At 28.2% G+C, this 22,311-nt stretch overlaps 1 protein-coding gene across 1 annotated transcript in view; it reads right to left on the bottom strand.

The window, feature by feature from the left end:
- The window catches only part of LOC112599522 (serine/threonine-protein kinase NLK-like), a 26,662-nt gene extending 5,500 nt beyond the window's left edge, over window positions 1–21,162 (bottom strand). The window contains exons 1-3 of the mRNA XM_025346447.1: window positions 21,144–21,162; window positions 17,651–17,686; window positions 17,517–17,551 (exon numbers count right to left, since the gene is read on the bottom strand). Coding sequence (XP_025202232.1) covers window positions 17,517–17,551; window positions 17,651–17,686; window positions 21,144–21,162 — 90 coding nt within the window. The remainder of the gene's footprint in view (window positions 1–17,516; window positions 17,552–17,650; window positions 17,687–21,143) is intronic.
- Between the last annotated feature and the right edge of the window lie 1,149 nt (window positions 21,163–22,311).

The raw sequence follows: 22,311 nt of genomic DNA, 5'->3' as shown, positions 1-22,311 counted from the left end.
GCCGACCGTTTTTTTCCCACATCAGTCACGTCGCCGCCGGCACACGCACACACGGTCGGTTGTCTTGCCACCGCCGCCGCCGCCACCAGCACAGCAGCAGATGTTTGGCCCGTCTGTACTTCGAACTGCACCCGCGCCGCGCCCCACACCACACGCACCACTTGGCGGACTTGGGCGCATAGTAGCGATGATGTTTCAGCGATAGACGAACTTTGCCTAAACGCCGCCGCCGCCGCCGCCCGAAATCGTGGTTCGCACCTGGAGAAAAAAAAAGAGCACTCGTTTTACTATAATATATATCATTAATCAATGTTTTGTTATTACATGTTTTTATTTCACATATACTCATTACGATATACTATACATAGTATATTAAGTAACATTAATGTAATATTATGATTATTTGATATACTTACGTGTAGCACGCATAAATAATGAAAATAACGCATAGGTATAGGTAATATTAAGTGCGTTTAACGGTCCCATAGAATTACCCGGTTGGCCATTAAATTGTGGCGACGGAGTAGTAACAGTAACCGTTAAACCCACACTGCGGGGCGCGTTTACATTTTACATGTTATTTTGTAACGTAGTGCTCGTTATTGTTACTTTTTTGAAAGTTGGTTTTTTACATAAAAGTAGATATTGCTAAGTACATATCTATAAATTCTGCTGTATTGTATCCTACGCAGTGAACGCAGTGAAAGGTATATAATATTTCTTATGTAGGGTTTAGGGTTGTGTTTAGGCTATGAAATACAAACTGTATTGGCCGTTTAATTGAATATTGTGGGTGTACCTATACACATTACGCGTGGTGGTGAGCAAACTATATTGTCCCTTGTGTATATTAATTAATGAAAAAAAATCTACAGTTTTTATATTTTTTATACTTAAACTGCGGGGGTATGTATATATAGTGACGTAAGTAGTGTGCGCAGCAATCTTCAATGGTTATATAGTAACATATATGTATTTAAAAATTGTAATAGTCTCAATAAAAATTAAAAAAAAAAAAGACTGCATAGTGCATTGGTTATTGTTATTAGTAGGTATTTTTTTTTTTTTTTTTTTACTGAGTACCTACCTATAATAATTGATGAACATTTTAGATTTTGATCTTCAATACTTATATTTACAATCTGGGGGAAGGGAGCATTTAATTATTTATATAATATATAACATATACTTAAAAGTAGGTAAAAAATACTTCTATAAAAAAAAAAAAAATCAATTTTGTCATATTTGTTTTACATCAAGTTCCTCATATATTATCGTAGAATACATTTTGAAAAAAAAAAAATTAAAAATGAGCATGAGTCATCTAAACTCTATTTTGTTTCTTGCGTGTACACTTATTGAACTTATGTTCTGAGAGCGACCTTTGTATATAGGTACATTAATTATGTGTATACTATAGGTATTTAGATGTTGTTTGATATTATATGTATAGATAACCGTAAGGCCTGCATAGTTCCAGTTTTTATTATCATAGGAATTTATATTGCTTATAATGATATATTAAACACTTTCAAACATAATAATAATCGCAAAGTAAGTAAGGCGAGGGCTAAGTGTTTAAGTTTTTTTTTTTCGTTTGTTTTTTCAACAAATGTGTTTTCTTAAAAAAAAAATAATTTATTAATATACAATCGTCGATCGCAATTGTTTTTTTCATGTCGGATAAATTTTATATTTTATAGTAAATATAAACTGCAGCAGTGTTTTACAATACAATACAGAGTATTGTTTCATATTGATGATTATGGAATAATGAGTGCTGTAACTTCAAATCATACTATAAGTATATGTACAAAGCCGAATTAAAAAAAAAAAAAAGAATTTTTTTTTCTGGATTGTGATTCAGAAAATTTTTTAATTATAGCATTATAATTTAATTATATAGATTAGGTACTTTCGATGTTTAATACAATTAAGATTATTATTTTTTATAATATTTTATGCGTATATGTGAATGATAATAATATACAGTTGTATATTAGACTGGTTGTAATTTATAGATGCACGCTTGTAGACATTCATTTTAATTTTTTTAGTTATTTTTTTAGCATAATTAATTTAAAAAAAAAAAAAATGTTATAATAATAGTATAGCTAACGATCTCATACCTACACTAAATACTAAATAGTAAAGTAATAATAATATTAAATCATTATTATCATATATATATGTATAAAGCAGCATATAGTTTTATATTAGATATTTATACCTATATACTATTATAGCTGTCATAAACCATAAGTATATATATATATACTGACTATGATGAGGCCTTAGTAAAATAAAATATTATTAAGTTTCGTTGTTATTGCTATATTTTTTTTTTTTACTTTTCAGTATCTAAATAGGTATCAGAGGTTGCCAATCAACAGGGCACCATAAACTTAAATTGGAGGTGCTTTGAAATCATTTCAAAAATAAAACAATTATATATATTTTTCACAGTTAAAATAAAATAATTTTATGAAAAATATAGCGTGTGAGTAATTAATTAATGCATTGACTATTTATATAGTTAATTAAAAATAATAATACGCGTGTATAATATGTTTGGTTAAACTTATCTAAAAAAAAACCAAAATAACAAAATATAAATATATAAATACACAATATATTTCTTTAGAGTACGAGTACCATTGGATTTTTATAAAATATCTTATGTTGCTATATGCCTATATAAATCAAAAAAATGTTGAGAAACTGTGATCTATAATATAAATTATAATGTGTAATATCTGAGCATACATATACCTAAATTAATACATGCAATTTATAGTTTATCGTTGAACTAACTAAGTTAGGTATATATATATTGTATAAATCTACTAAAAACATAAGTAAAAACTATATAAGTGCTAGATAAATTACAAAAGATTTTTATCCTATTTATTTTTTTTTTTTTTTATAGAGGGGTTATAATATATTTTATTGATTGAATGTGGAGATGACTATGATGACCCAATAATGACCAATTGTTAGTGTAACACCTATATATAACTACAAAATTATGGTTAACTATTTATTTTAACTAGCTGGTACATATCTACAGACATTGGTGCTTTGCTTATTGATGACTGAATAAAAAACGATGAACATTATTTTATAATATAATATTATTTGTATAGGTTTGGGACTTTTAGTATTAGCGTGCTTTTTTAGATTGTTCAATTAATATGGACATAGGGTTAAATAAAAATCTTATTTGAAATATAATAGGTAATTCTGTTGCACAGTAAATGTACTTGTAATAGAGAAGATTCATACAACGAATGTGTAAAATTTGAATTTAGTGATGCATAAGTGCATTTAAGAAAAATGATTTTGTGCGAAGACGGTTTGTCATCCTATATTACTATAAGTATATATAATATATATGTTCATAATATGTTTTTGATATTGCTATTAAAGTAATTTATTTAACTACTAAAATTTTTGTCGAAAATATTACATTTATTTAATTATTATTTTTTTTCTAATTAATTTTTCTGACAAAATTTATTGAACTTAAACATATAGATTTACATTTTTTAACGTTAAATATATCGGTTAGCGTACAATTGTTAAGCATTTCGACTATTCAATTTTTTATACTTAAAAATACATTATAAATGTACAAAAATCCTACATTATATATTAATATATATTTATGTAATGTATTATTGTTATTAAATTTTGAGTGATTATATACTACCTTACCTTAAGTCAGTGTGAATAGATTCATGGTAACATGATTGCATAAATAGGTAATAGCTCGAAATTAATATTATTCTATGGATAAATACAATAAATAATATTAATAGGTATAAGAATACGCAATAGTTTAAAGTGTTCAAGAATAGTTAACTTTCGTGTCAGAAAAGCTATTAAAGTTGAAAATCTAAGCATTTTTTACTGCTAAAAAATTACGATAGAGTCAAAACAAAAAACCTGCTTTTAGACATTTATTGAAAAATTAATTTATTCATCATTTCGCTTAGAATCTAAAATATTTTTAACCATACCTATAGTAAAATAAATTAATTGTTACAGAGAGTTCTAAGTCTGTAAAAATAAAAAGGAATAGATGTTTTTTTTTAAAGTATGACAGGACTCAGTTAGTATTAAAACATGCGGGTTCAATTAGTTTATATATTTTTAATTTTACAAGACTTAAATAGTATGTGCCTAAAAGGCTAAAACGATTTGGAACTCAAATCATTTTAAAATGTTTTATTGAGACTATTTGAAACTCAATTTGTATGTAGGTATTCCTATACTATAATAACGTTTGAATTTAATTTTACTCCTTTTTTTTTAATAAAATTTATAATTGTATTTCTAAAGAGTATTAAATAGTTATCTATAATGATGTAAGACTAGTAGGTATACCAGCTGATAAACACCATATTTTCATATATAGTTTTTACCATTTTGTATTTTATTAGATACATATACATAATACATACGTATAGATTAGCGTATTATTGAGCTCTAATAATTGTGATGTGAACGATTATACTCTTTTTATCATCGTTATAATTGTCAGCTGTTCATTTCATGACTGCGTATATCGATTAACTATTAATAAGAAAAATAATAAACTACTACAGTTTATCGCTATATTTTTTTTTTTTTTTTTTTATCACGTATATCATAAAACAATACAATACATCTTCATTGTCTAGTAAACTTAATAATTGCGCATATAATTCAACCATATCGATGCCTAGATATAATTATAAATTAAGTATATTCTTTATTAGCAAAATATTTATTTTTTCATTTTTAAACTGATAGTATGTTCAAAAAATGTCTAGACAACGGTATTCACTTATCACTTATTGGCTATTGCCTATAGTTATTTACCGGTATAATATAATATAGCCATACATGGGTACATATACTTAACTTATACGTTGGATTTTTAATAATAAATAACAATAAGTATATAATATAATTCCTTAATTACCAAATTTCTAAAACACTAAGAAATAATAGCACTTGGGATTTGAAGTTGTGAAATCATCAGTTAAGTAGGTGCATATATTATGCATAAGTTAGAGCTCACGATTTTGACCAAGTGTTTAACTAACATGTGCACACGGGTCCCATGTTCACGTATCTTAAACGTATTAATATCCGTGTAATTGAAATCCGGGTACAAGTGTAATTACTCGGATATTAGTGTATCAGAAATACGCGTGTATTTAAATGCTGTTTAAAATAATTAATTTAATTAAAATTTATAGGTAACAAGTATAAAATCCATAGTTGTTGTACATACAAATTGACCATAACAATATGTAGTTAGACGATAGATCTCAAAACCAAATATCAAATAATATGTGCTTATAAGTGTATAAATAAATAATAAATATTTTAATATTTAATATTGAACGTAATGTTGTTATAAATTATAATATATGATAACATTAAATGCGTTTAAAGTTTAATCGTGGTATTTTTAATGTGACTTAGTATTTTGTCTCACTCAATTACGTTATCAAGAATATAATTTAATGTAAACCTAGATAAGATTTTTAATGTCGTTTATAAAAAAAAAATAGTTTCACATTTTCATTTGAGAATTAATAGTTGTCTTGAAAACCGTATACCTTTTTATTCAATACTTCATATAATATTTTAAATACTAGTATTAAAATTAATAATAATTGCAAAAGTTGAGTAAGGCAGTAATCGTATAGGAAATAAGCATATTGTAGTTAGTGTTCCGAAAATGAAAACAATGAGTTCTATTGTAATGGTGGATCAACGGTATCTTTAGGAAAAAATTAAAAAAAAATTCATTATTTGCAGTCGATATCCAATCTTTCTAAATCGAAAAGGTATGTACAATATGTATTATGTACTTATATAGGTACCTAATTTTAAATAATTTAGTTGAAAAATCGGTAAACCAATCGCTCTGCTGTACAATAAATTTGGAATCGTTTATTAATTACTTTAACGGATTTATTAGATTAGAATTCAATGATAAATCATCGCGTTTTCGAGAATTATTTTAATCGAAGGCTTCTATTTTTGAAGGTGTTTATACCATTATTAATATATTACTAATAGAATAAACAAAAGAAAATCATTTTTACAATTTTTGTACGTTAAGTATATGTAAAAACAATATAAGTTTTAAATGACAAAATAATTAATGATTAATTATATAAGTAGTTTAGTCTAGAGAATAATAGACATTATAATTAAATTTTTATCTAATTTTATTGATTATTTTATTTTATTCATAACACGACGTAGAAGTAGGACAGTAGAGAAATCACGTTAAAACAACAGCCAACACTACGTACCTATATATATTCGTGATTGACTAAGACAGTTCGACCGACGTGGCGATACGTACTTTAATCGTGTGCCGTCTACCGTCATCGAATGATTGGCATACTATCTTCCCTTAATATATTGATACACCTTATAGATAGGTAATTTCAGGCCCTAAAATTGTGTACACTACGATACATTTTGTGTAGTACAAAAAATGAAATGTGTATAACGAAATTCAAAAATGTGTAGCAAATAATAATGGTCTTTTTTCTATATTATTACTATTCAATTTAACGTTTAATTAAAATATAAGTGTAGTGTGAAAAATAGAAAATTTTAGGCCCTGGGTAATATTATGCATTGATAGGGATTTATTATATATTTTTTTAAACACCTACACGAGTACATTGTACAATAATAGGCTATTCAAATTTAATAATGGTTTTCGCTGCATTTTTCATTTAACTATAGATATGCTACAATTTTGTTATGAAATCATAACCCTAATATATTTCACTGCTCCCACGTCTACCTCTATTCAAAGTACTTCATAGTAATTAATTTTTTGTAAAAATCATTGTCAATCTAGAAAACGTCGTTGAACTTATGCTAATAGAGAAAATAATGATTTTTGTAATTCTGAAGAAACAGAATGCAAGTAGCCACGAATTAAATGGCTTTATCATTTTGCTTAAGTACTGGGTTTAAACAATGTATAGCCATCGTAAAACCTTACTATAAAGCTTGTAAAGAATTAGAAGAAGAAGAAGCAGCAATAAAAAAATTCATTGAAATTATCAATTTAAGATAATATTATAAAGGGAAACTTAAGAAGTTTTAACAATATATAGCTGTACATGGGACTGTTGGTCATTATTATTACAGGATAGTTTTATTACAGTTACTGGTCGTATGATTGATGATTAGTTGTATCCAAAGTTGTACAGCATATCAAATGTTTTAGCTTGCTGTATGGTAAAACAATTAGAAATAGTCTAAAATGTAATTGGTTGAACATAAAAATGTTGGTTAATTATTTACTGAAGCCATAAAAAAGTAAAAAGAGTAAAAGTTAATGACAGATAATAATTACATTATATAGTAAAAATAAAAATATCTTAAAGCTAATCCCGTTAGTACTTCACTCAGAGTCTAATAATAATAATAATTAATAATAATAAAATATTACCTTTTGGAGTTTAGACCTCAGACCTCAGACGAATACTAAATTAAATTATCCTTGTGCAATTTTATTAATCTGAATGATGACCTAAAGAAAATTGGACACTCTGAAATCTTTAATGATTTTAATTACCTATCTGATTAAAAATAATTCTAGGATATTATGATTTTACACAATATTAAATTTAAAAATATTTTAAGTTGTTAAACAATAAATAAAGATAACTGCAGATAAGCAATGTAACAAATAATTCTTCAACATGACACGCTATGCACTACAATGACGTACACCTAATCGTGTAATTCAAAATAATCTAATAAAATAATTAATATACAGCCATTGTCTAATGTTTTTGACTTAGGTAACACTTTTTATGGTCTTCATAATGTTTTAAAGTACCTACCTACATAGTATTTTGAAATTTAACATTTTATATATATGAGAAATCATATAATAGCATAAAAATCTCTTTTATTTGTTTTAATTTTTAATTTCTTAAATACGAATTTTAAGTACTCACTAACGATAGTAACTATATCATACTTTATGATAAATACAATTAGATGTTACAATAAATTATTATAAGATATTCAATTACTTTAAAAATATCAATCTTTAAGGAGAAAAGTTAATCAGCATTACAATTACAATGTAAAATTACTAATTATAGTAATATTACACATACCACAAGAGCTTATAATTTGTATTTTTATCATAATAATTTCATTGGAATAAAACATTAAAATTATTAATATTTTATAGTAAATCCAAGAGTTTTATAAAATCGGGTACCTTAAAAGTTGTATAAATCTTAACAAGTGATAGCTAAACATCTGGTTTCTATAGAGTATAGACGATTAATAAAACTAATATAGTAATCAAAGGTTAAATATCTGTTAGATATTATAAAACAAGTTTTTTTTTTTTTTGTAATACCTAAATAAATTGAATTTTCTCACCGCCTGGCAGTATTATTTTATTCGATTACTGTAAATCATAGGTTTTAAAAAATTAAACTGTTTCACAATCACTAAATTTGCAATAAAATGTAATACCGTAGAAAATAATACTAGCAGAAATAGCATCACGATCTAAATAAAAATGTGTTGGTCTTATTCATATATATTTATTCTGATTCTAGCGGAACCATGGATCAGCATGATAGTAATTTATTTATATTATGATAAACATGATATAAAGTCACATAGGCACTTCCTATCTATTGGATCTTAATATACAATTAGTGAACGTGTTCCTGCAGTGCCGTATTACCATGCGGTGTTATATTCTTGTTACTATTAAGTATTAAATATAACTTTGCTATAATTATTACTGATTATTGTTATTTTAAAATATATTATAGCATATCAATAATATGAAATTGTATACTATGTCAAAAAGCTTAAAAATGTAATATACCTACCATGTTCTCTTTAGTTCAACTTACTGTATTTTTTTGTATGAAAATAAATAAATATTAGTATTAATATATTCAATCATTACAAGGCGCATAGCATCTGCAGCTTAATATACAATTCTATTGTTTAAAAATAAATATATTTAATCATTTTAGCACATTTTTAAGATTATTTTTATTCTTAATAATAACCATGGTTACGAAATACAATAATTTAAATAACATTTTTTTTTTTTTTTTTGATAAATTTAATTTTTTTAAATTTTAGTTAGTTGTTATGATTAATGGTTGCTATAATGGCAATGGAATTAATAATAAAATATATTTAGTTATTTTGTAAGATTGATCTGACTATTATTAGTTACAACTTACATGTCTTAAATAATAATCAAATTTACATAATCTACTATTATCAAAAAGTTGGGCTACTCTACTTCTCAAATAAATTATTTAAATAGAAGGTAAATAATCATAAATATGTTCTGCCATCTAGCGGACAATTTATTTTCAGATTTGAGCAAATTTAGCTTTGAAATATAAAATTATAAAATATTTAATATAATAAAATCTAAAATATATTTTGACGGATAAAGTTGTTCTGAAAATATTTATTTATTTATATTATATTAAATGTTCACTTTGGTAGGTACTTGAGAGGACGTATGCAGATTGCATGCAATGTTGTCTTTATTTTTCAAGCGCTTAAAATATAACTAATATATAGTTTTCACTTGGGTTACTTAAATCTACTATTTTTGATATAAATAGAATGCATAACACATATTAGTAAAATTATTTACGTGTTACATAATAATTTATATTATAAAGAAACTTTAAAGAATAACTATTTTACCTACTAAACATCAATTTTTGACATTTGCAATTTTAAAATTTTAAATTATGAATCAAACAATTAATCTATTGATTTTACAATGATTCGAGATTTTTTATTTTCGAAAATAATACTCTTCTTCGTAGACATTCTGAACTTAAAATTTTGTTAAGTTTATTTTTCAAAGTGATGAATAAATCTTTTTAGAATAATAGAATCGATCAAAAAACTTGAAAATATAATACAATTCTGAGCAAGTTATAGAAATTAAAAAAAACATTAAAAACGCAGAAACAACATTTTTTTTTATTAGCATTTGAAGTTTAAATTTTGAAAAAAAACTGCAAAATTTGTAAATCATTCTGATATTAAAAATATATAAAATTTTCAATTTTTATAACTATATAAAACTTGAAAATTTCCTATAAGTAGTTTTTATTTTACCCCAAAAAATCACAAAAAATAACAAATATTGTTTAAATAAAAAAGAAATGTGGGAAGTTAAAAGTTTTACGCATGTTATAAAGTTTAATTTTAATTTTAAGTGTTTACTTATTTATATCACCTATATTATAAAATATACTTATCAGCTAAGCCAGTAAATATTGACTTAAAATGTATAATCAACATATATTGTAGCGTTATTATACTATTTATTACTGTGTCGTATATTATTGTAGACGCTAGACACTAGACAGTCGTCTATTTTATTTTATTATTTTTTTTTTTTTATATAATATATCTAGGAATAATTTTTGTAAATAAGATATTATTATTAAGATGGATTAGGCCTATGAAGCAATTGTGCTGAAGTAGCATTAAATTTTATTTTATAGACATCGTCACACTCACAATGGTGGGGCAATCCGTTTTCGTCGAATTTCTCGACGAAATTGTAAATACGACGATTAAAACACACTATCGTCGTATGGACAAAGAGTGTTTGTTAATAATGATTATTTCCCGACCAATCATTGCATAGAGCACAAATGTTGTAAGTGCAAACTTGCGGAAAAATGAGTTATTTACATGGTTTTCTTGTTAACAACTTTTTATATATTGTGCAATTGTGTACAAATGTTGTATGTGCATGGTACATATTATTTAGTCTATTAGAGGTTGGTGATGTTTGTAATAAACACATGTGATCTTAATTACGAAATCACAATTGTTGCGAGTGATTTTATGACATTTGTAATTGAAAATTTGGTTATTTATTTTATGTAGAAATGTAGTAAGTGATGTTTGCACTGTTCTTAATCTCATTTAATATTATCAAGATAGTATTATTATGTATTTACAAAATTTGGAAACAATTAATGTCAAGTTCATGGAATCCGGACATTTTCACCTTAAAGCTGACTTCATGCATGCTATCATTGAAAGATGTAGAGAACATAAAAAAATGTATACAACACAAAAATGGGCTTTATTATTTTCAATAGCCAGAATTAATCCAAGTCCTTTTAAAATGACAAATATCCATTATGATGAATTTTATGACTTAGAAAAATTAGTAAAAGTATGTTTAAAAATACAACAATTAACACTGAAAACGAAAAAGTGAATTGGTTGAAAATAAAATGAAGCAGATTCTAGAAAACTGAACCTTATAGGTACATAATACAATATTAATATTATGACCTAGACACGACAAAGTTAAAAAAATGGACACGTCGGTTAAACAAAGTAGCAACAAAACAATGAGATACTGTTATTATGAATTCTAAATATGCAAAAAAAAATCACCTATAAGTGAAGTAAAAAAAAATAAATAGATTTAGAATATCATGCTCTGAGAATAAAACCATTAAAATATAGTGTATGAAAAAATATTTTGGCGAAGTTATAATTTAAAGTATATAAATATAAATAATGCAAGATATAATACATATATCTTAAATCGTGAGCGAGATTAAAGCTATCGGCTATCGAGTACGTTTGAATGTTCGATAGTGTGACAGAATTATCATAAGTAATAACTCGATGACAGCAACTATTCACATACCTATTGTCTTCAAGACTACAGCCTCTTTAAGCTATCAAAATATTATTGTACAGTCCAATTCATAAGAGGTGAGATCCAAAATTATAAATCTATTGTCTACAAAGACTACAGAGTACCTATTAACTATATCTTATATAGAAGTGTAGTTGCGTGTAATAAGTATATGATATACTTACTATAATAAATGGAGATATAGAGTATAGTGTTGTTCTATTGAAACTACTATAAAATATTCGTATATTTATTTATCTTCCAGAGAAAAAGAACTCTTTTAACAAAAATTGTATATACATATTTAAAAGTTGTAAATATAATATGAATAAATAATGAATGTATACAGTATTAGAATACATATTTTATTCATAGTTCTATAAAAATAAAATTAATTTTTACATTATGATAAAAAAAATTATTAAGACATTAAGTAATATAAGGAAATAATATCAAGTATGAAGAAATAGTATTTAAATATAAGATATATAAAACACAAAATATTTTATTACTTATTAATTATAAAACTTTTAAGAGTAGTAAAAATGTTTAGATTTTCAACTTCAATATTTTTTCTAGTAGAAAATAATTGATACTTTTTTATGGAGGAGATCAAAAATAAAATAATTTCCAGCACTTTTCTCAAGAATTGGAAAAAAACGGGTTATTGATATTTCTTAACTTAATTAATGTATTCAAAATGTCTATTAATTCTGTTAAATAAATAAATTGTTAACTTAATTTAATTAAGTTAAAAAGAATTATTAACTAGGTGTATACTTACAGCAATACTAACATATATTTATTAATATTATATTATATAAAACACTAATTGAAAAGCTTTGTTGATTTAAAAATCCAAAGAACTACCTAAAATACACTACAGACAAATTTAGGTAGAACTTATTATCTACTGATAATATTACTTATAGATTGTAATTTTCAATGGGTAGGTACGTAAAAAAACTATAGAAGGTAACTACAATATAGTCTCACCTCACTCAAAAATAAAGATTAATTTATTAATCCTATAAATTTATTATAAATAGTACTTAACCATATGAATACGTTATGTCATCAACTTTAAGTCTTTAAAATACTTTTATTAAAAAAATATATTTTTAAGTACCTATTATCAAAATAAGTAGGTAATAGGTATATTATGGGTACTAGAAATGATATGGCATGAGTGGATTTTATTATTTAATATTTAAAGAACGCTTAAATTTATGTTTATTTTAAACATGATTCTTAAATAATAATTAGTTTTACTTCTTGTGTATACAATACAATATCATTATACATTGATCGGAAATCACTAGGTTCCCTAAATACAGGTAGTGTACTACTGCTACCCCTAAACAGTAAAAAAGTGCTAACCGTCGCTATTTGCTACATTTATGCTGCAAGTATTACACAGTATTTATTAACTTCGTACTGTACATTAATATCGCACACGACAAATATTCTACGCAGTACTGATTCACAAGTATGAAGTAGACAATTATATAAGCATTGGTGTGTCAAGCGGTGCATAGCTCTTCCAGAATTATTGTTGTCTATTGTTTATAGATGACTTTTTTTTTTTGTGTAAACAAATGTTATAGTATGTCGTTTGAGTGAATACAAAATTTAGTAATTTTTCTTCCAAATTGTATAGAGACTTAGAACTTTTTGTGATTGATTATATGATTGGTAAGAATTTGATGAGTTAAATACTTATATGATGTGTAACTGTGTAAGGCACTTCTTTTTTCGATATAATTTTAACAGTATTTATATAAATTGAAATTTAACAATCTCTTTATTTTACAAAATTAGTTTTATCAAACAATTATCAAGGAAACCGATATTATTAGGCACTGTGTCGTATACGCCGATCACTCGTACGTACACAATAAATTAACAAACAAAATAGTTCAATGAGTTTATTACTGTGCCACGACTCGTGGACCTCTTCCTGCATATCTTAATATCTACTCCCTTATATACTAATTATATTTTTGACATTATTCTAATTATTTCATTACCTATCATAAAATTGTCCTACTTCTAACATTATTATTATCTTAACCTAGTTACAAAGTAAAAACTTATACTATGTTTTCTACTACTTGTTTTCTTAACCTAATTTTTAAGTACTAACAATTGTTGTTGCAATAATTATTATAATATAAATATATATTACCACAACTGTTATGGGCCATAGAATATTTAGTATATTTTAAAACATATACATATTGTACGGTGTGGTGACACATGTTCTGATTATTTAATAAGACAAGACAATATGACTAATGTGAAGTCAGGGCAGATATTGTGAGCGTTGTAATATTTTAATAAAGACAATTGAATTATGATCGCGTATCGCTCACTTCTTAGAAAAGTCGAAACTCTGAGAGTGCAAGAGTCGACAAAAATAATAATCAAATACGAGAGTCCTCGTGTCATCGGAAGTCGCCACCATCACAATTGGTTCTTTGTCAACCAACTATTTTTAAGGGAGACCAGGGCAAAATCTCTGTAGAAAGTTAGGGATATCCAAGACGCTCATAGGCCGGTCGTAACACCACTCACACTCTTGTTAACAGTATTTTTGGAATCAGAACGTAGCACCGCTTATAAACATCTTGTACCTACTTGCAATAGTGTATTTCTATATCTAAGTTTTAATTAAATAATATTTAATACATAAAGTATTTCATTTATGCGTTGATATATGATTCGACGTTATCGTCGGGATGCAACAGCACTTATCGGTTATGTATTGAATGAAAAAAAATACTTACTACTATTGATTGCTATTTGGTTCAGTATATTTGTGATGGAACAATGAAAAAAGAAGATGATATATTTGTGATGTAAAATACAATAATTATATATTATGACATTGTCGAATGGTATAATTTTTTTTATATATTAATAAGGTATGTAGAGTGTAATGATTGCCATCTATCGACATCGTACATTATTCCTTAGGTAGAGCACGCGTTGCTAAAATGTTGAGTGTGAGGAATGGTGAGCGAGGCTGACTGCTGACCTTAAGCTTTTACTTTTTAGGCAGCAGTCTGAGATATATAACTATTATCAATACGTATAAAAGGAAAGTATGCAACACGGAGTAGAGACAGACGGCGAAGAAGACTCCTCGACGATCCGTGCGGCCACCCTCAATTATCCTCACTCACAGCACGTCAAAATCTACCAGGATCGGTAACCCATATCATATATATATATATATATATATATTATTAACAAATTATCTGTTAAAACCTAATATACGTTACACTTATAACACTGCGCTTTACTTAAATAAGGTAACCCTGATCTCTAATATATTAATATTAGACACCAAGGTCGAGTTCTCGAGACCTCGTTAATAAAAAATAAATCCATCGGTAGGGAACGCAAGGTCCGCGACCGCTCAGTGAAGAGGGAACGTTACAATTGGTGGAGGTGCTGGGGAAGTGTAGGCGAGTAACTTGAACCGGTGTGTGTGCACGAGACGTACTCGGCGCGGCGAAATCGACGTGTTACGCGCACACGCACACTAGGGTTAAAAATTACTAAGACGGCATTATTAAAACGTTAAACAGCTCTTATTTCTCTACAAGACGAAATAAGAATGAAAAGAGGTTTAATAAATGCAATAGGTGAATTTGAAAACTGGGCATTTGGAGTAGTGGGAGATAATAAATATCAGGAAATACAACGAAACTTTAATTACTATGAAATTGTATGTAAAATTAGTACAATTATCGTTAAATCAGATATCATTTGTATTGTCAATAACATCAAAAAATTTCATAAGATTACAGTGAGAACACAACGATTTGATTAATAAAATTAATTATAAGCAAAATGATCTAATGAAATTTAAAATAAATCCACAATTAAGTAATTATTTAACAAATTTTAATTTTATCATGACAAGTTTTTTCGCTCGAAATGGAAGAATTATTAAATGAATTATTATTGACACATAAAAATATACTTTACCCAGTAATCCTCAATTAAATACAGTTAAAAATAATTCTGGAAAATATACAATACGAGTTATCTTTAAATCAAGTTTTACCATTAAACATTAACATAAATTCATCTTTAGAGGAATTTATGAAACTTGTGACTATAACTACCAAATTTTCAAATTTTCAATTATTATTCATCATAAATTTTCCAATATGTACTCCAGAAATTTATACTTTATTTCAAATATGACCAATGCCACAATTGAGGTAACTAATTCACAATTTATGTTTATTTGACCAAGTAATCCATATTTAGTAATTTCGCAAAATACTTGATATTTTTTATCCTTTTCTAATGTTGACTATAATAAATGCACACTAGAAGTTATTATAAAATATTGTGAGTTAGACATGTCGGTCTATTTGGGAATATATCCACTCTGTGAAATTCAACTACTTAAGTTAACTAATAATACTGTACTTCCTAAACAATGTGTCGTTCACTATATTTTCCATAATTATGCTTACTTTAAGAAACTTAATACAAAAAATACTTTTTTTTATTGAGTATCAACAACAATACAGACCATTCTGGTTTATTTTGCATCAACGACATTCCATATTTTAAAAGGGGCATGAACTACAAAATTACCAAATACATGTTCATTAGTCATTACATATACACCAACAACAATACTAAAGGCATTGGAAGATAAAATCAATAATATTAATATATCAGTTAATATAAACTCAGGTATTTCTTTATTAAATGTTTCCGAAGTAGGTTTAAAAATAGATAAAATAAAAAATTCAAAAATACATTTAAGAAATAGTCATTTTCAAATTCCAAAACTATAAGATTTACTCCAATCTTCGCAAAAATTAGACGATGTTATTAGAGACATAAACAAAGAATCAGAACACACAGAGTATAGTAACTATCAAAATTGGCATGTATATGGACTGTATTTAGTGAAGGGTATTATGGGTTATTTAGTTATACATAAAATCATTAGTAAAAAAAAAAAATGAACTGTACCACTTATGTAAGTAACAAAGATAGATAATATAATTGTATTCATTTCCATCATTGAAAAAAATAAAATATAATTGAGCACTTAATACCTAATTATCATATATAATATGATAAAATAATATATTTTGTTGGAAAAAAAATGTGAATATATAATTGAATAACACTTAATAATTTATTAATGTATGACTATTACATAATATATTTTATGAAAAAAAAAAGGAATTAAACAGTTTTGATTGTCAAAAATAGCTTTTAAGAACAAATTGTATACAATATTATTTTAATTGTAAAAAAAAAATTTTTGTGAATATACGTAATAGTTTTTAGGGCGAAAGAAAGGGGTAAGTGAGGACAACCGTAGTGAGTGTCGGTATGAAGAAAGGAAAGAGCTACCTACTACACTCCATCTACACTTACGTATCGTGGTCTTAAAAGTTAAAAAAAAATATTATAATATATAATATATAATACAATTTATATTAATCTAAAATATAAATTTGATATCATACCATTTTTGTCAAGTATTTTATTACATAATTTTCCTCATAAACTGAATGATGGTATAAATTAGTTGGTATTGTTTGTTAAATAAGCGAAATTCAGTGGATTTGTATGATTTCATGTTAACAGCTGCAAATAATAATTACCATTGTTAATAAATTAGATAATCTGAATTGAATTAAATCAAAAACTTTATTGTAAGATTTTGAATGATTAAATAACTTACCATTATTTTTATAAATACGGACAAAGTAAAATTCCTTTCGGTATTGTCGAGTTATACATGTTGACTTTCATTTTTAGGCTTGCCTTCAATATCTGAAAAAAAAAATACATATATTAGTTAGGTATATTATGTTATCATTAAAATTTATAGATAAATAGATACTTACTACAAAATATGCTATAGGAATTTACTAACAGGAAAATAATTTTTGCCATCTTCAGTAAAAGCTAAAAAAAAAAAAAATAACTTTTAATTAGAATATTATACAACATTATTAAATTATTTTTTATTAAGTTTTTCTTCATAATAAATAGTAAACCTAACCACCACTTAAATTGTACTTATGTCATGTTAATTACATTAGTTATAAGAATAAAACGATAACATATAACTTATTGTCAAAAATTATTTATTTAAACAGACCAAAATAGTTGGTACTTTTATGGTAGGTATTAGACCGAATTAAACTTACAGAAAAGTGCTAGGAACTTTCATAGTATTTATTAAAATCATAATCAGAATCAAATTAAAGTACTTGCTTACCAGTTCAGAATTCAGAATATTGATATTATATAATGATAGACTAATATTTTGATATTTTACCAAAAATATTACTGTTTTATTATAATTTATTATAACATTATTTAAGTAATATATAACCGTAGCAAACCTTAACTTTGTAAAATAATTTTTATTTCTATGCATTTTTTATTCTGCATATTTAACGGACAATTTTTTCTACTTCAGTAAATATTTCTAATATTATCCTAAAACAATTAATGCATTTTTGAAAGGCATAATTTTTCCCAATATTTTGAAGTATTTTCGTTTTCCTTTCTCGTAAAGTTCTAGGATAAAACAACAGTCTTGACCATCAATTAACGAAATGCTGGTAATGACGTAGAAGGTGTAACTTAAATCGCGAACTCAAAATTTGAAGGATTATTGTTAACTAAGAAGGAGTATTAAGGCAGATCGAAAAAAATTTGAGTACATTAAAAATGTTCAGCTCTAAAAATAATAAAATATGTTTATCGTTTTTTCCGTGACGTGTACTTTTTTCGAAAATTTATAACACGATACGTAGAATTAGCACTTTCAATCACGGAATTAAGAGGTATTTAAAATTAACGAAAATTTCTACAAAATGAACGTGAATGATCGGCGCGCGGACATTGGAGTGTTTTTGAAGATGTTAAACAGAAACGTCGAAAACGCCGTGGCTACCACCTACACGATGTCTGCAATAATTGAACGCACTAGTACGCGCGTATAACACGCACACCATACCGTATTATCACATACCATACCTACATATTATTATATACATAATTGCGCATATAGATGGTTCTATTTAAATCACAGGATGCAATTATTTGTAATACGATCATAACATTACAATGCATAACAATGCGTAATATTAAATGCTCGAGCACACTCATCGATCGTCGGCTCCGACTTAAATCGGCAAATACGCGTATTATATTATATTATTATCATTACGTATAATAGTCGTGCGTGCGTAGGTACTGCAACGACAACGACGCGTATAAGTAATAAGGGGACGGGCGCAGTCCGTACATGCAGTTGTACGCGGCGCGCGTACATTTATATTATGTTACGACTTCCGCTGCAATTAATTTTTCATTACCCTGTGGCGGCGCGTGCGACCACTGCCGTCGACGCGTGTCTTCCTCGATTAATAATATCGTATCCGTAGCGTGGCATGCATAGAAACGTGTACGTATTTGTGCGTATATAAATTATTCCGTTGGCCGACGCCGCAGCGGCACGTCGCGTTTCCGCATTTGGCGGCAAGTCGCGTGCCACACTCGCCGCCGCCGTTGATGGGTGCCTTTGGTCGTCGTCATCGCCACAATCGTAGTCGTCCTCGTCCTCGTCGTCGTCAAAAGCCCCGTCTGCCGGGTAGTTCGCCACATTCGCGCGGCGCACGCACGCCTGCACTCACGCGAGCCGCCACCATCGAGTATTCCCACAGGAACGGGCACGCGAACGGTTTCGTCAGTCCGTGTATATGCGTGTGTGTCCGGACAAACCGCTATGGACGTCGTACTTTCGCACGCTCGAGTGTCCAAACCCCGCTCTGCCGTGTGATCGTCCGTCCGGATAATCGCCGTTCCTCGGAGGTAGGGGCTGGCTGGAAAACCAATTTCGTATAATACCTACAGGATCGGTTATATTATTATGTTAGGACGAGCTGGTAGTAGTATAAAATAGAGAGTACTGATGCGGGATCATTATGATCCTTATGATCCTTATGATCCTTCTGATCCTTCTGATCACCGACGGCACCTCGCTCACGTGCGCGACATGAATTTTCCCCCACCACTTCCCCCCCCTCTTTCGCAGTCGTGTACGTACGCGACTTTACGTACTACTTTACGTACGACTCTACGGAACTTTATTATTATTGTTATTTTCACCTATTTAACTTTATAAATTTAAAAATATTTAAACCGCAGTATACTGGTCATATTATAATATCATTAGGAGACTTATAACTTGCAGCTGCGTACACAAATAATATCGATGAATACAACATATAGGAGACATTAAGTAGGCATTAGTGAATAACCGATATTAAGTCTAATAATTGTCGCAGGTATTGACACGTCAATCAAATAAATACATCAATATATTGCCGTTAGATAAAATACCAATAAGATTATTCGATATGTTAATTTCGAAATTCGCACGACTCGTGTCGCCAGGATGTGATATACTTATTGATATTAAAATACCTATTTTAGTGAAAAACACATTATTGTCCGATATTAGTACCTTCTGCCGGACGTAGTCTTTACTACCTATTTGTTCGGGCAACACTGTCGCTGCTCTGTCATACGTCACGACGGGCGTCGAACATTCACGCACTTCGACCTTGTCCCCCCCTCCCTGCTCAGGATTGTGGTGCACCGCGGGCTATCGCCGTCAACGGTAAACCAGTTCCGTGTGTGTGTCTCCGCTGACGCTTGTCGTCTTTTGTCAGCCGTTATTTTTATTTTGTGTTTTTTATCGCGATTGCACCGCTCGTTCGCCATCCGCAGGTTCATCGCGTCGACGTAAGAAGTGACCATCCCTTCGTCCGTTGTGCCTGGCTTTGACCTCCTTGTGTCATCGCTCCGTTTGTGGTATCGTTCGTGCCCGAGCACATGTGGTCTACACCCATTTCCGTCGCGCCATTCTCAAACTATTCAGTTTCTTGGGCTTTTGCGTGTTCGCGTTTCTGTTAATTCTCATATTAGTGCCGCTGACCGCTGTTATTAACTAGTGCGGCCCTGTGCGCCCATCCCCGGGATTCGTGATCGGTCGGGAGAGATTCACGTGGAATCTTCAGTGTCCATTGTTGTCCGCAGTTCGCCGTTACGCCGTGAGCGCTGCACCAGCCAGGTGTACCAACCCCCGCCTCTGACGGCATGCACGTTAGTGAAACTTCCGGTCATTGGTAATCAGTCGGTACCTGTCATCCTCGCCGCCGTCCAGGAATCAGTTGTGGCTGTTATCACTGCTATCATTGACGACCAGATAAGAGATTGTTTTGTTTTGTTATCATTTTGTATTCTATCGCCATTCCTCATACTTTAGGTCATTGTTAAGGTGTGATCACACCCCCCTGCCAAATATTGTATCATTTTACTAGTTTTGTATAATAATAAGTTTAACCTCGTGCCCAAGCGCACATCTTGTAATTTTGCATTATATTATTTTTTTCGCACCGTAGTGGTTAATAACCTCCTCCTAACTTACACACAGGCTAACTCATCGGAAATAGACGCGCCGCGAGTATCGCTGTGGCCAGCTGACGATCTCGGTTCAACAGCTCCACGGCGGTGCGCAATCACTATTCAAATTCGTCTTTATATATTCTGAAAGAGCCAACAGTTCTTCAGTACGTTTTTAACCGTTGTACACGTATACGCTCCGTCTCTAAAAATTTTAGTGAGTTTAAAATTTTTACAAGTGTTTAAACATTTTATTATTTTTCTTTTCGTTTTCATTTTAACCCTACATTGCACATTGTATCACCTGTGATACAACCAAAACATATGGTGATTACTGCTGTTTATCAACAGTTACTATTTGTGCGGTTGTCTTGTTACCTTGGTAACATATTTCTAGAGATTATATTATCTATACTTTTTAACCGCCAAATTGAATGTTATCACGAATTCTGATAAAGTTAATCAGTAATAAAAATTCAAGAACAGTGATTTTTAAAAGCCATATATTTTTGGTTTATAATGTTATTAAACGCTTAAAAAATATTTATAAATTGTGTATAACATCTGTAGTTAACGTTTTTGTTGTTAAAATCCAAATTAGTAGTAAGTATACAGTTATTTTCGAATATTTTTAAATGTATCACCTATGATACACTGTGCAGTAATGACATACTTGTACTTACATATTTATATATTTATAACTGTATTATTGATATTTTACAATATTATTTTATTTAGAAATGAGGGTATTAAAAAAAGGCTTAACTGATGAGGAATTAGTTGAACTATTAGATTGGAATATTAGTGATGATGACCAAGATGGGTCTGATATAGAAGATTTAGATGACTTAAGTAAATGATTTATTTTGTATTATATTTATCTGATTTAACTTTAATTTTAATTTAATGTTAATTTAAATTATTTAGATAATATTGTTGAATTGTTTGATAATGATGACATTCCTTTAATAATCAATAATGACAATGAAGTTACAAATGACTTTGATATTCTCAATTTACCAGTAGATTTTGGTGAAACCCAGCTAGATTTTACAGAAAATACTTATAATTTACCTACTGAAAATCAACCAAATAATGTATCCATACAA

This window comes from Melanaphis sacchari, unplaced genomic scaffold, assembly GCF_002803265.2.
Source record: "Melanaphis sacchari strain LSU unplaced genomic scaffold, SCAv2.0 Contig531_pilon_pilon, whole genome shotgun sequence".
In the NCBI taxonomy this organism is placed as follows: domain Eukaryota; kingdom Metazoa; phylum Arthropoda; class Insecta; order Hemiptera; family Aphididae; genus Melanaphis; species Melanaphis sacchari.
This window is presented reverse-complemented; position numbering and strand designations above follow the sequence as displayed.